At 41.9% G+C, this 14,071-nt stretch overlaps 1 protein-coding gene across 8 annotated transcripts in view; it reads right to left on the bottom strand.

Annotated features, from left to right (window-relative positions):
* Nucleotides 1-2,898: 2,898 nt before the first annotated feature.
* LOC115160588 (LIM domain only protein 7) overlaps nt 2,899-14,071 on the bottom strand; it is a 123,025-nt gene continuing 111,852 nt past the window's right edge. For 7 of the 8 annotated variants that reach the window (XM_029710750.1, XM_029710751.1, XM_029710755.1 and 4 more), the window contains 10 exons: nt 13,841-13,933; nt 13,346-13,755; nt 11,913-11,969; nt 9,220-9,275; nt 8,850-9,008; nt 8,267-8,462; nt 7,413-7,745; nt 5,121-5,229; nt 4,183-4,285; nt 2,899-3,733 (listed from right to left, as the gene is read on the bottom strand). In XM_029710750.1, the coding sequence (XP_029566610.1) occupies nt 3,711-3,733; nt 4,183-4,285; nt 5,121-5,229; nt 7,413-7,745; nt 8,267-8,462; nt 8,850-9,008; nt 9,220-9,275; nt 11,913-11,969; nt 13,346-13,755; nt 13,841-13,933 (1,539 nt within the window). In that variant the 3' untranslated portion in view covers nt 2,899-3,710. The remainder of the gene's footprint in view (nt 3,734-4,182; nt 4,286-5,120; nt 5,230-7,412; nt 7,746-8,266; nt 8,463-8,849; nt 9,009-9,219; nt 9,276-11,912; nt 11,970-13,345; nt 13,756-13,840; nt 13,934-14,071) is intronic. The other variant, XM_029710757.1, reaches the window with a different exon arrangement.

The raw sequence follows: 14,071 nt of genomic DNA, 5'->3' as shown, positions 1-14,071 counted from the left end.
AAAATCATGAATGTATTTACTTGTGAGTGCCCTTGTTTGCCGTCTATCTCTATTGGAACCATGTCTTCTTAGGAAGGAGGTAGGTTGGCATTTCAGCGGCACGCTTGTAAGGGTCTGGACCTCCCTCTTCTACTGTTGTTCACTCTGGAAGACAGCCAGCTGTGTCGACGATTCCCATTGCTGATGATAGTCAGAGAATACAGTGATTTGAGACTTGTAGTAGGATGGGATGGTTCGAAGTGTAGTAGGATGGTCCCTCTCTGATTCGCTTTCCTCGATATCTGACTTAGGACAGCTAATCAGCCGTGCCAGTGATTGTCTGAGAGGGGAGTTAGTCGCCTCTTCCTCATCTTGATAGTCAGGATTTAAACCACTTTAGACGGTGGGCTGCAGCTCCCTGTCTTTCCTGGTCTAAAGAAAGGTGAGTTTATTTCTTCACCTCATGTTGAGGTTCAAAGTTCCAACCATTTTAAACATGTAGCTACCGCTCCACGCTTTTCTGGTCTAATGTTAATTTTGTTACCAAGGCTTTTTATGCACTCTGGCCAAAGGGGATCGCTCCGTTCGTCTGACACGCTCTCTGACCTCGCTCGGGGCATGGCTACTTACTTATGTACAGTTTATTGGAGATAGATTATCTTATACCTCCTAAAATCACATTCCTATCCAAGCAAAAATACTTTCATAATTGTTCATGTTATATGTGTATTGGATGGTCACCTCCCTGACCAAGGCCCTTCTCCCCCGATTGCTCAATTTACCACAGGTAGACTCCAATGAAGTTGTAGAAACATTTCAAGGATGATCAATGGAAACATGATCCACCTGAGCTCAATTTCGAGTCACTTAGCAAATGGTCTGAATACTAATGTAAGTAAGGTGTTTAGTTTTTTATTTGTATATGTTTGCAAAATTTTCTAAAAACCTGTATTCACTTTGTCGTTATGAGGGTATTGTGCATAGATTGATGAGAAAAATATGTTGAATCCATTTTAGAATATGGCTGTAATGTAACAAAATTTGGAAAAAGTCAAGGGTCTGAATACTTTCCGAATGCACTGAATTATGAAAAATAGAATTGAAACTTGTATCACATTATGGTAAATGGTGAAATAAGTAAAGCCAACTTTAATTTAATGGCTTAGCAGATAATAAGAAAAGACGAAAAGACATATTTACTTGGCTAAAAGAAAATAAATGTAATATACTGTACCAGTCAAATGTTTGGACACACCTACCCATTCAAGGGTTTTTCTTTATTTTTACTATGTTCTACATTGTAAAATAATAGTGAAGACATCAAAACTATAAATAACACATATGGAATCATGTAGTAACCAAAAAAGTGTTCAACAAATCAAAATAGATTTTAGATTCTTCAAAGTAGACACCCTTTGCCTTGATGACAGCTTTGCACACTCTTGGCATTCTCTCAACCAGCTTCACCCGGAATGCTTGAAGAAGTTCCCACATATGTTGAGCACTTGTTGGCTGCTTTTCCTTCACTCTGAAGTCCAACTCATCCCAACTCATCTCAATTGGGTTGAGGTCGGGTGATTGTGGAGGCCAGGTCATCTGATGCAGCACTCCATCATTCCTTGGTCAAATATCCCTTACACAGCCTGGAGGTGTGTTGGGTCATTGTCATGTTGAAAAACAAATGATCTAATTTCCATTGCTCAAGTTTCTTAGCCCAACCAAGTCTCTTCTTATTATTGGTTTCCTTTAGTAGTGGTTTCTTTGCAGCAATTCGACCATGAAGGCCTGATTCATGTAGTCTCCTCTGAAGAAGTGTCTGTTAATTGAACTCTGTGAGGCATTTATTTGGGCTGCAATTTCTGAGGCTGGTAACTCTAATGAACGTATCCTCTGCAGCAGAAGTAACTCTGGGTCTTCCTTTCCTGTGGCGGACCTCATTAGAGACAGTTTCATCAAAGCAATTGATGGTTTTTGCGATTGCACTTGAAGAAACTTTCAAAGTTCTTGACATTTTCTTAAAGTAAAGATGGACTGTTGTTTGTCTTTGCTTATTTGAGCTTGAAGAAACTTTCAGAGTTCTTGACATTTTCTTAAAGTAATGATGGACTGTTGTTTGTCTTTGCTTATTTGAGCTGTTCTTGCCATAATATGGACTTGGTCAAATAGGGCTATCTTCTGTATACCACCCTACCTTGTCACAACACAACTGACTGGCTCAAACGCATTAAATTACACAAATTAGCTTTTAACTAGGCACACCTGTTAATTGAAAAGCATTCCAGGTGACTACCTCATGAAGTTGGTTGAGAGAATGCCAAGAGTGTGCAAAGCTGTTAAGGCAAAGGGTGGCTACTTTGAAGAATCTCAAATATATTATGATTTATTGAACACTTTTTTGGTTACTACATGATTCCATATGTGTTATTTCATAGTTTTGATATCTTCACTATTATGCAATGTAGAAAATAGTAAAAATAAAGATAAACCTTGGAGTGAGTAGGTGTGTCCAAGCTTTTGAGTGGTACTATATGTTTATGCAGATATCAATTCATTAGACAGCTCAAATGGAAGAATACCTTAAGAGAATAGCTTATCATAGTGAGTAATGTATGAATGCGTGGGGGAATTAAATATGCATGACAAATTGGCTTTGGAGGACGTACGGCAGGCATGTCCACTCAACCCTGCTCATCAACTCATTGAAATTCCTTTCATTATCAGTAAAACACTACAGAGTGAAAGGGAAGGAGAAAGAGAGAGAATGAGATAATATAGGTTAAGAGAAAGAGAATGAAACAGAATAGGGAAGACCTAGAGAAGAGAGCGGGAGAAGGATGTAAAGGAGGATGAGAGACAGAGCAATAAAAGAGAAAAAAATGAGAGAAATCTATTGAAAAAGACTAAGACCAAGTCAGAGACCACAATTTACTCATTTTATTTACAAATGTTGCCTTAATGCCATACATTATAATGATATACATTTTTCTCAGCCCCCCAAAAATGTTAACTCCTAAAATGTATAAGATTAATGCGAAACAACTCCCCAATAAGTTCTAACTCTCTCTAACAAATCATGCAAGTTTTTAAATATATTTTCAATCCATTTAATTTAAATAATCTCCCCCCATCACAAACAAAAAACGCACATCGATAAAAATAAAGAGTCAACAACAAACCTTAGTCAACAAACCTTAGTCAACAACAAACGTGTTGTAACAAAGATTTGCAGGCAAAAAGAAGAATAAATCGCAGACTTCCCCCAGCCTAACATGAAAACTCTTACAGTAGATCTCTGAAATATGAAGTAATCAGGATCAATAATCTCATGAACAAGACCAAAATCAATTTCCAGTAATGTTTCGTTACGGTTGCAAAATTCCCAAAACCCTCCACCAGTGATTTCTGATAAACCCATGAAATTTGGTAAAGTTTTCAGAATTTTCCAACACTATTTTCAGCTAAAAGTCTAAAACTCACAGGTGCATGCACATCCCTCCTACTTTATACAAGCAATTGGTAAAAATAATACGTTGATATCAACATTTTCACTTTTTTGGTCAATCTCACCCTCTCAAGCGTACAGTAGAAATAAAGAATAGGATAGTTGTTAATTGAAGAATCAGGGCTTTTTGTCAAATCACAAAACACATTAATACATCTGAAGTTACGGCTGGTTGCAGTGTTCATGGGTTGTTGTCAAGTAGTCCTTTATCTACTGTAGTACAGCGTTGTCACATGGACGTTGGCTGTCCAGCTAGAGGGGGAAGAAGATAGAGGTTATAACACGATACGAAATTATACTATTCGATAACACAGCATATCACTAAATGACACGGCACGACTCAACATAATATTACTGACATGACACAACACAGACAAAAGTAACAGGAGCCCTTATAGTATTTATAAATGGTGGCAGGTAGCCTAGTGGTTAGAGCGTTGGGCCAGTAACCGAAAGGTCGCTAGTTCAAATCCCTGAGCTGAACATTTTGAAATTATGTGCCCTTGAGCAAGGACCTTAACCCTAATTGCTCCAGGGGTGCTGAACAATGGTGACCACACTCTCAAGGGGAGTTGGGATATGCAAAAAAACATATTTCCAATTTACACATGTACATGTAAGCACCCACCAAATTATTATTATTCAGCTTTGATTCTAGTTGGCTCACTTTTCAGCTGGTACCCAGCTAAAGTCATACTCACTTTTGAATCGCATGTAGCAGGAGTTACAGTAGAGCTGTCGGTTACGTATTCTGACCTCAGCTCCGGCCTCCGATCCTCCTAGGTTGGACTTACAGTCGATGCACTGGAGGATAGGTAGAGAGGGAAATGGTCAATGAGGGCTAGCCCAGATCCCTCACTCCCAGATGGGGAGAGGAGAGGAAAGTTGCCCCCTGGAGGAAAGATGAGTTCCACAGACAGAGGAGCCATGGGGAGAGTGCTAGACATATACCCATGGAGCCACAACCAGATAGACAGAGCCCATGAGAGACACCTGACACTTGACTGACAGACAGAGAGACCAATGAGATTATAAAAAACTGACAGTTCAAGCCCAAGTATACATGTAGGGACTTTTGGAAGCTCGTCATGATGTCAGCAGCAAGTGTTGGTGATAGGAAATAGTGAGGTGAATGATTGATTAGTGAGGTTTGGCACAAATGCAGTCAGATTTGCTGAAATGCTCATAAAACCATGAAAACAATGTCCCAAACTGTTTGCCATTTCTGCAGCAAGTTATAGATCTTAGGGAATTTGGAAGATACTGTATTTTTCAATTAACTAAAAAGTTAATGGAAACATTACTCTAGTCAAGTTACACTGGAAACCTTAATTATATGGTAATCATTGGCCACATTGGAAAAGTCATCAACTGTCCATCTTACAACCCAGTGGGACTTTGGACTTCTGTTTCCTTGGTTTTGTGTGTACGGTTATACAGGATCAGATCAGATTGTGATCCATTCATGCTGTTTAGGTTAGTATAACATTAATCAGGGTTAAGTTGTCCATATTAGTAGTCTTATTCCATGGATAAGGTTAGTACTGTGAGGATCAGGCAGGTTTAGTCTTTGCTATGGAACAATCATGACCTCAATTTCCAGGTCAGGGATGTCCGGTCTTGAACTTTGAACTCTCACCTTGAAACAGGTCAAATGATAGCAGAGTCCCAGGGACTCGATGATCATGGCAGCTCCCTTGCCCAGCACCGTGTCACAGAACGTACAGACTTTCTTGCCACTCACTGACCTGAGATTACAGAACGCAGAACCATAACTAGACTGGAGAACCCAGAACACAGACACAGACACACAGACTGGAGAACCGAGAATATACATGCCCACCCATGCCCCATCAACCACACTGGATAACTGAGAATACACACACATTCCTATCCAAACAAAAATACTTTCATAATTGTTCATGTTATATGTGTATTGGATGGTCACCTCCCTGACCAAGGCCCTTGCTCAATTTACTACAGGTAAACTCTAATGAAGTTGTAGAAACATCTCAAGGATGATCAATGGAAACATGATCCACCTGAGCTCAATTTCGAGTCACTTAGCCTACTCGAACAGAGAGGAATGCTATTTATGTTAGCTAGCTGGCTAAGGCTATCCAACACAGGAACTCTTCCAAATCGAGGTAAACTTTTGGTTTTATTAATTTATTGCCACTGTGGGCTGCCGGTGTAAATGCTAAATTGCTTTCTGTACACTGAACTGTGTGATTGTAGCGGATTTACTAACGAGTTAGTTCTAGTAGCTATGTTGACTATGACGTTAGCTAATATGGTTGACAACGATGTAAGCTGTGTGTAGTGGTTAGCGGTTATGGTAAGAAGGTTTAGCTTGGAGAGGTCAAGACAGCTGTTGTGTTGTGCACTGTCCACAAGCGAAGGGAAAAGGTAAATGTAGATGAGAGAAGGAATTATACAATGAGAAATGTGATGATGCTGTTTGTATGTAGCTGCTATGAAAGTGAACTGTGTGTGTGGGTGATCAGAGGTGTATTCATTCCGTCAAATCTGTTGAAAAATGTTTCTTAACATCTTTGGGGTAGGGGGGCAGTATTGAGTAGCTTGGATGAATGAGGTGCCCAGAGTAAACTGCCTGCTACTCAGGTCCAAAAGCTTGAATATGCATGTAAATAGTAGATTTGGATAGACACACTCTGAAGTTTGTAAAACTGTTTGAATGATGTCTGTGAGTATAATACAACTCATATGGCAGGCAAAAACCTGAGAAAAATCCAACCAGGAAGTGGAAAATCTGAGGTTTGTAGTTTTTCAAGTGATTGACTATCCAATATACAGTGTCTGTGGGGTCATATTGCACTTCCTAACGCTTCCACTAGATGTCAACAGTCTTTAGAACGTTGTTTCAGGCTTCTACTGTGAATGGGGAGAGAATAAGAGCTACTGGAATCAGGTGTCTGGCAGAAAGGCATGAGCACAGTCATGGGCGCAGCTGTGAGCGCAAGCCACATTCCCTTTCCTTTCTGAAGACAAAGCAATTGTCCGGTTGGAATATTATTGGAGATTTATGATAAAAACATCCTAAAGATTGATTCTATACATCGTTTGACATGTTTCTACAAACTGTAATGCAACTTTTTGGACTTTTCGTCTGGACTTAGTGCATGCGCCTTCTGCATTTGGAATAGTGAACTGAACGCGCGAACAAAAAGGAGGTATTTGGACATAAATATGGACTTTATCGAAACAAAACAAACATTTATTGTGGAACTGGGATTTCTGGGAGTGCATTCCGAAGAAGATCATCAAAGGTAAGTGAATATTTTTAACGCCAGTGAACTGGCTAACTTCTGGCTAACTTCTGGCTAGCTTCTGGCTAGCTTCTGTTGTGGATTTCAGATTTGAGGTGAATAATATATATATTTTTAAAACAATTGGTGAGGCGGGTTGCAGGAGAGTGTTTTGAAGTTGAATTTTTGGAAAAAAAGATTTGCAAAGAAAATATGTAAATATATATATATATATACACGGGACACGACAAGACGAGGACAAAGGACGTCTGACTGCTATGGCATCTTGGATTGAATGCTTGTGTGCACCTACGTGATACAGTTTCATTCGTAGGCTAGGTTGTAGCAACCTCATGATGAGTGTAGGGAAAATTTGAGTGTCATGAGCTGGGTGAATGGAATATGAATGACAGTCATCCAATATGCTGTAATATAAATAAATAAAAAAGAAACCGCGGTTCACGCCTAAGCACCGACATTTTGACGTATGTCAGCATTTGTAACTTTGAGCAAGGGTTTTTGGTGTTACCCTTAACCCGAGATCGAGAATTTGAATTTCAGATCCAGTATCTAACATTGTATCAGTGATTGGGAGCAAATCTACCGACTCAGTTTTTTGGCAAGCAGCAGTGTGCCACATGATTGGGCGTTGGATGTTTTACCTGCTGCGTTGCTGTGAGGATGGGCGTGACTCGGGTTCGGGGCCAAGAGAAGGGTTGGGGGATGGCGAGGGTGAGCGCAGGGAAGATAGGTTACACCCCCCGGCCTCTCTGAGGGAGCTCATGGAGAGGGAGGAGGGCAGGGTGGCTAAGCCAGGACGACTTCCGACCCCGTAGCCACCACCACCATAGGCAACACCGCCATAGGTAGTTTTGAGGCCAGAAAGGGCGGAGTGAGGCCGGCTGTAGTTGGGGATGGACGAGGTGCTTCCATGTGTCCATGACGAGCGCCAGGAAGAATGGGGCGCGGTGTCCAGGTTGTCCAGAGACTCGCCTCTGAAAAGTTGAACACATTACCGGATGTTAGTGGATGTTAGCGGGTTAGCGTAAGCACTCAAATAGCCTGGATACCACAGGCCATTAGGTTTCTGATTTAGCCAACTCTTTTGATAACTGCAACAGAAAAGAGACTGGAATCCAGGCTAGAGCCCAAAATGTTAGTCACTAAAAACAGTTACTTCTACTAAAATAGTTGTTGTAAATTATGTGTTAACATGTTACACACACTCATTCAAGCTAGCATTATACAGCATTAAACCCCTGGTGACCCAATCTAGGCAGTTTAGTGTGCTGTCCATATTGGAACAGAGTAGTCACAAATCCATGGAAGGCGTGTCAAAGTTACTTGGAGTTGTCAGAGTCATGTGGAGCTCTCCTAATATGGACGCCCAGGTGAGTCCCAGGTAGAGTACCTTCTAATAGGGCCATTGAGGCTGGCTTAACACCTATCATTCAACACACACATTGTATTGTACTGATCCACCACCCCCATGCCAGCGGAGCCCCAGGAAGAGTACCTCCTGATGGGGCTGGCAGTGGGGTCCTTGCTGGTAGTGGTGCTGGAGGAGCGTTGGCGAATCCAGCTGTTGTCTGTGGCCAGGTTGGTCTTCTTCTTCATCTCCTGCAGGATCTGCTGCCTCTCCAGCTCCGCCTGGGGTACGCTCTGCTGGCCCTTCCTCCCTAATCCTTCGCCTATCCCACCGCTGCTAGTCACTGTGGGCCAATGAGACAGAAGAGGGAATCAGGAAATAAAGATGAGTCAATGGGAGAGGAGAGGGGATAGACATGAGAGCCAATCAGATTGGATGGAAGTCCAGAAATAGACTGTAGACCAGTGATTCATCCAGGAAACACCAATAAGACCAGTGATTCATTATCGTGACAGAGCCACTGGAGAGGACAGATTCATTTTCTGTATTCAGCTTCAGTGACCAATAGGACATGATCAAGACATATTATAAAATCTGGAAGTGTCTGTTTATATATTTCATCATGCTAAACGCGATTGATCGGCTGAGCTGGTTGGTTGACTGAGTCCTGCATTGATTAGACAGGAGCGGTCAGGAGCGGTAGAGGAACGGTCGAGGCTGTGAACCACACCTCTTTCTGGCTCTCTGTATCTCATGGCGTTTAGGATGTTTCTCCTCTCCAACTCCAGCTCTGACGCAGCCCGGAGACTCTGGGCCTTTTTGTCTGCTTTACGTCTCAACTCCTCCTCCAGTAACCTCTGGGCCATGCCCCCCGAGCTGCCGTACCAGCCTGGGCACAGTGTGTACAGTATTCACACTCACTGACATACAGTTACTTACGCGGGTACACACACACACACACACACAAAAACACACACACACACCATCTTCCCTTGCTAATTTGAGCAGCTAAGTAATGGTTCAACTTCCGCCGAAGGTCAATAAGGATTAACGAATATTGATGAATACATTGATGAAGACATTAATAAATCCCCACTGACCTTTAGTCTCTGTTTTCTCCACGTCGTCCAGCTCTGGAGTAGATTTCGACTTTGCCCTGCCAATCACAACAAAACACATTTATGGGCTGATAATCAAGAAAATTCATTATCTCTCAAATCAATGTACACTGTAAAACACATTATTGATTAACTTTTTCTACGTTCCAAATGGTACCCTATTCCCTACAAAGTGTACTACATTTGACCAGGGCCCTTATTTTCAAATACGTACAGTTCAATACATGAACACATACAGTACATGAGTGGCCTGCAATGGAAATAAGCCTTCAGGCTTTGTTGCGGAATCTCTGTGATACCACTTTTTTACTTTACAGTGCATTCGGAAAGTATTCAGACCCTTTGACTTTTTCCATATTTTTTTACATTACAGCCTTATTCTAAAATTGATTAAATGTTTTTTTTTTCTCTCAACAATCTACACACAATACCCTATAATGACAAAGCAAAACAGGTTTTTAGAAACGTTTACAAAAAAAATTAATACAACTGTCACGTCCTGACCAGTATAAGGGTTATTTGTTATTGTAGTTTGGTCAGGACGTGGCAGAGGGTATTTGTTTTATGTGGTTCGGGGTGGTGGTTTATTTAGTCGGGCGTTTGAATGATTATTTCTGTTTTTTTGGGTAATGTTCTATGTTTGTATTTCTATGTGGTCTCTGGTCTTTTGTATTTCTACGTCTGGTTTATTGGGGTTGGACTCTCAATTGGAGGCAGGTGTGTTCTCGTTGCCTCTGATTGGGAGTCCTATATATGGGTATGTGTTTGTGGGAGATTGTTTCTTGTTTTGCGTGTGTGAGCCTGACAAGACTGTTTTGTTTTTCGTGCGTTCTTTCTTTGTTTGTTATTTTGGTGTTTTCTTGACTTAAAATAAATACAAGATGAGCATCCACATTCCTGCTGCGTTTTGGTCCTCCATTCCCGACGACAACCGTTACAACAACTAAATATAACATTTACATAAGTATTCAGATCCTTTACTCAGTACTTTGTTGAAGCACTTTTGGCAGATATTTCAGCCTTGAGTCCTCTTGGGTTGACGCAACAAGCTTGGCACACCTGTATTTGGGGCGTTCTCCCATTCTTCTCTGCAGATCCTCTCAAGCTCTGTCAGGTTGGATGGGGAGCGTTGCTGCACAGCTATTTTCCGGTCTCTCCAGAGATGTTCAATCGGGTTCAACTCAGGGCTCTGGCTGGGCCCCTGAAGGACATTCAGAGACTTATCCCGAAGCTGGTCCCGCGTTGTCTTGGCTGTGTGCTTAGGGTCGTTGTTCTGTTGGAAGGTGTACTTTTAGCCCAGTCTGAGGTCCTGAGCAGGTTTTCATCAAGGATCTCTCTGTACTTTTCTCAGTTCATCTTTGCCTCGATCCTGACTAGTCTCCCAGTCCCTGCCGCTGAAAAACATCCCCAGGGATGGTGCCAGGTTTCCTCCAGACGTGACATTGGTCTGAGAGTCTTTAGGAGCCTTTTGGCAAACTCCAAGCAGGCTGTCATGAGCCTTTTACTGAGGAGTGGCTTACATCTGGCCACTCTACCATAAAGGCCTGATTGGTGGAGTGCTGCAGAGATGGTTGTCCTTCTGGAAGGTTCTCTCATCTCCACAGAGGAACTCTAGAGCTCTGTCAGAGTGACCATCAGGTTCTTGGTCACCTCCCTGACCCTTCTCCGCCAATTCCTCAGTTTGGCTGGGCGGCCAGCTCTAGGAAGAGTCTTGGTGGTTCCAAACTTCTACCATTTAAGAATGATGGAGACCACTGTGTTCTTGGGGATCTTCAATGCTGCAGAAATGTTTTGGTACCCTTCCCCAGATCTGTGCCTTGACACAATCCTGTCTAAGAGCTCTACGGGCAATTCCTTCAACCTCATGGCTTGGTTTTTGCTCTGACATGCACTATTAACTGTGGGTCTTTATATAGACAGGTGCATGTCTTTCCAAATCATGCACAATCAATAGAATTTACCACAGGTGGACTCCAATGAAGTTGTAGAAACATCTCAAGGATGATCAATGGAAACAGAATGCACCTGAGCTCAAATTCGAGTCTCATAGCAAAGAGTCTGAATACTTACGTAAATAAGGTATTTCTGTTGGGTTTTTTTGCACAAAAAAATGTAAACCTGTTTTTGCTTTGTCGTTATGGGGTATTGTGTGTAGATTTCTGCCGATTTATTATTATTTTTAATCCATTTTAGAGTAAGGCTGTGATGTAATATTTTTGAGCCATTAGGGCTCTGTTCAAAAGTAGCGCCCTGTATTGGGAATAGGGTGCCATTTGGGACATGGGCTGAGCTACACATTTAGTTCTGTTGGTTAAGTATTGACTCTTAGAACATAATGTATTAGTTATAGGCTGAGGCATGCTTTCCGTTTGCTAGTAACAGACAATAGATTTTATGAACGCAATTAAGTCATACTGTATGTTTGTCTGATTGCAATAGAGGCAAAGCCGTGGCCATTCTAACGCATACAGACACGCATGCACTCACACCAGACCTGGGTTTCAAACACTTGAACATCATACCAAATACTTAATATGTGTAGGTTTGAGCTTGCCTGACTTAATAAACCAATATAATAGTCAGAAAACTGCAAACCCAGCCCATCTGGCACTCAAGGCAGACGTAAGCAATTACTTAATTACTTTAAGTATTTGATGTTTAGGCTGGACACTGACCTGTCTGCCATGGATATCTCCGGCTGGACCTTGGCATAGCCATAGAAGTCCCCGACCCTGCCAGCAGTTTTACGAAAGGGTTATGGGGTTACAGCAGCAGAAAGATAATGTACATAGGGAATACAGACAGAGACACAGACAGAGACACACATAGACGGACAGACAGACGGACAGACGGAAGGAACAGATGGACAGACAGGACAAAACACATACAGAAAAGACAAAACACAGGCAGCCCATTAGTGGGGGTTAGAGGTTACAATACAATGTAAAGTAGACCTTAGAACAGGCAACAATTAATTATTATTTAACTAAATGTTAATGTTTAATATACTGCAGTGAGTTGGTGTTTTACAATAAGCATTTGAAGATTTAGCACACACAAATCTTAAAGCCTTACAAACACTTTAACATTATGTCTGTAACAACAAAAGCGCTATAGAAGATAGATGGGCTAGAATAATAGATATATAAGACATGTGAATAAAACCTTGGATGTATGCGAAGGTAACTAACATAAGGCAGAGGTAGATCCTCACATTATTTTGCAGTTGCTATATTGTTTATATCTTTGCCTTCATTTATTTGTTATTTTTCTATTTTTGTTATTAATCCTTGGTGTTTAAAATGGTATATGTAAGACAGTGGGAATGGTCTTTTGTTTCTGTTTGATAATTTTATTTATTTATTAGTGTGCTTGCTACAGCAAGACCACTACTGTTATCCGTCATTGTTCTTTTTTATTAGTGTGCTTGCTATTTTTTATTATCCATCAATTTACTTCTTTAACCTCTCTTCACCCTTGCCTTCATTCCCCAACCACTCTTTATCTTTCCATCATCCCAACTACGGGTACGCAAGTACGGGTTTTCGGAAAGGCACAGTATTTAACTCATTCAACTTCTGTTCAGCTTGAACTCTACCTTTGCCAATTTATCCTCCTCCCACTGCCAGAAAAAAATATATTTTTAGACTGCACACAAATTATATTTACTTTTTGAAAATTAGGGGAGGGAACTGGGTAGGATAGGAAGGGAGAATTATGGGGGAGGAAAAACTACATTATTGCAAATCTTTATCATTGTAAAAAGCAACACTGAAAAACTGGGGGAAAAAATAAACAATTCCTGTAATGTATACTGGAGCATCATCTATAAGTGACTTTGTTCGGCTACATAATCAATTTCAGATACTTTAGGATAATTTGGACATGATGAGCGAAAAATGCTAACATAGGTACAACGACTTGCATTAGATTAGTGCCACAAATGTTAAAATGTTAGCATTTGGAAACAGTGCCAGAGAAACTAAAACAAAGCATGGCTTGCTGTTATACCTCGTCCATAGACTGCTTACAGGGTAAGGAAACCAATTTGTCATTTTGTAATTTGGGTGAACTAAACCTTTAAAGAAAAGAAAACATTATTATTAACCGTTGCTGCTGCTGCTCCTGCATTTTCTCTTTCTCCCTGTGCTCTTGTTCAGCAGCCTCCTGGCGCCTCCTCTCCTCCCTCTCCTCCTCCTTCCTCCTCTGCCATCTCAGCTCCTCCTTTTCCCTCTGTCTCCTCTCCTCATCCTCCTGCTTCTCCCTCCTCTTCCTCTCCTCCTGAAGACGCAGCAGCTCTCGCTCCTCCTCCTCCGTCCTCCTCTCCTCCTCCCACTTTTGCTGCTCCTCCTCCACTCTCCTCCTCTCTTCCTCCTCCTGTCTTCGCTGTGCTTCCTCCTCTTCCCTACTCCCCCTTTCCTCCTCTTGGGATTCCTTGTCCTCCCAGGGCATGGTAGGCTGGTGGAGGGGGGAGAGGGGGCTGATACTCCTGCTGTCCATCTCCAGGCCTCTCGGCTCCTGAAAAACAGACAGTAAAGGGTTAAAGCCAAAGTCCTGAGTTACAACCAGAAAATTACATTGCTATGGTGATATGATTCCTCACCTCTTGGTGGTGTCTTCCCCCTTCTGTCACAGCCTCCTGCTGGGCCCGACGCCACTCCTCCTCCAGTTTCTCCTGGTCACGACGGTATTTCTCCTGATCACAAACACGCACACAGAGAGAGACAGGTTACTGTACTGTATGCACCCACACACACACACACACACACACACACACACACACACACACACACACACACACACGCAGAGTTTATCAAGCGCTTTGGTCACCGGC

Source organism: Salmo trutta, chromosome 24 (genome assembly GCF_901001165.1).
Source record: "Salmo trutta chromosome 24, fSalTru1.1, whole genome shotgun sequence".
NCBI classification, from domain to species: domain Eukaryota; kingdom Metazoa; phylum Chordata; class Actinopteri; order Salmoniformes; family Salmonidae; genus Salmo; species Salmo trutta.
The sequence above is the reverse complement of the archived record's forward strand: the minus strand, read 5'-3'. Positions and strand labels throughout refer to the sequence as shown.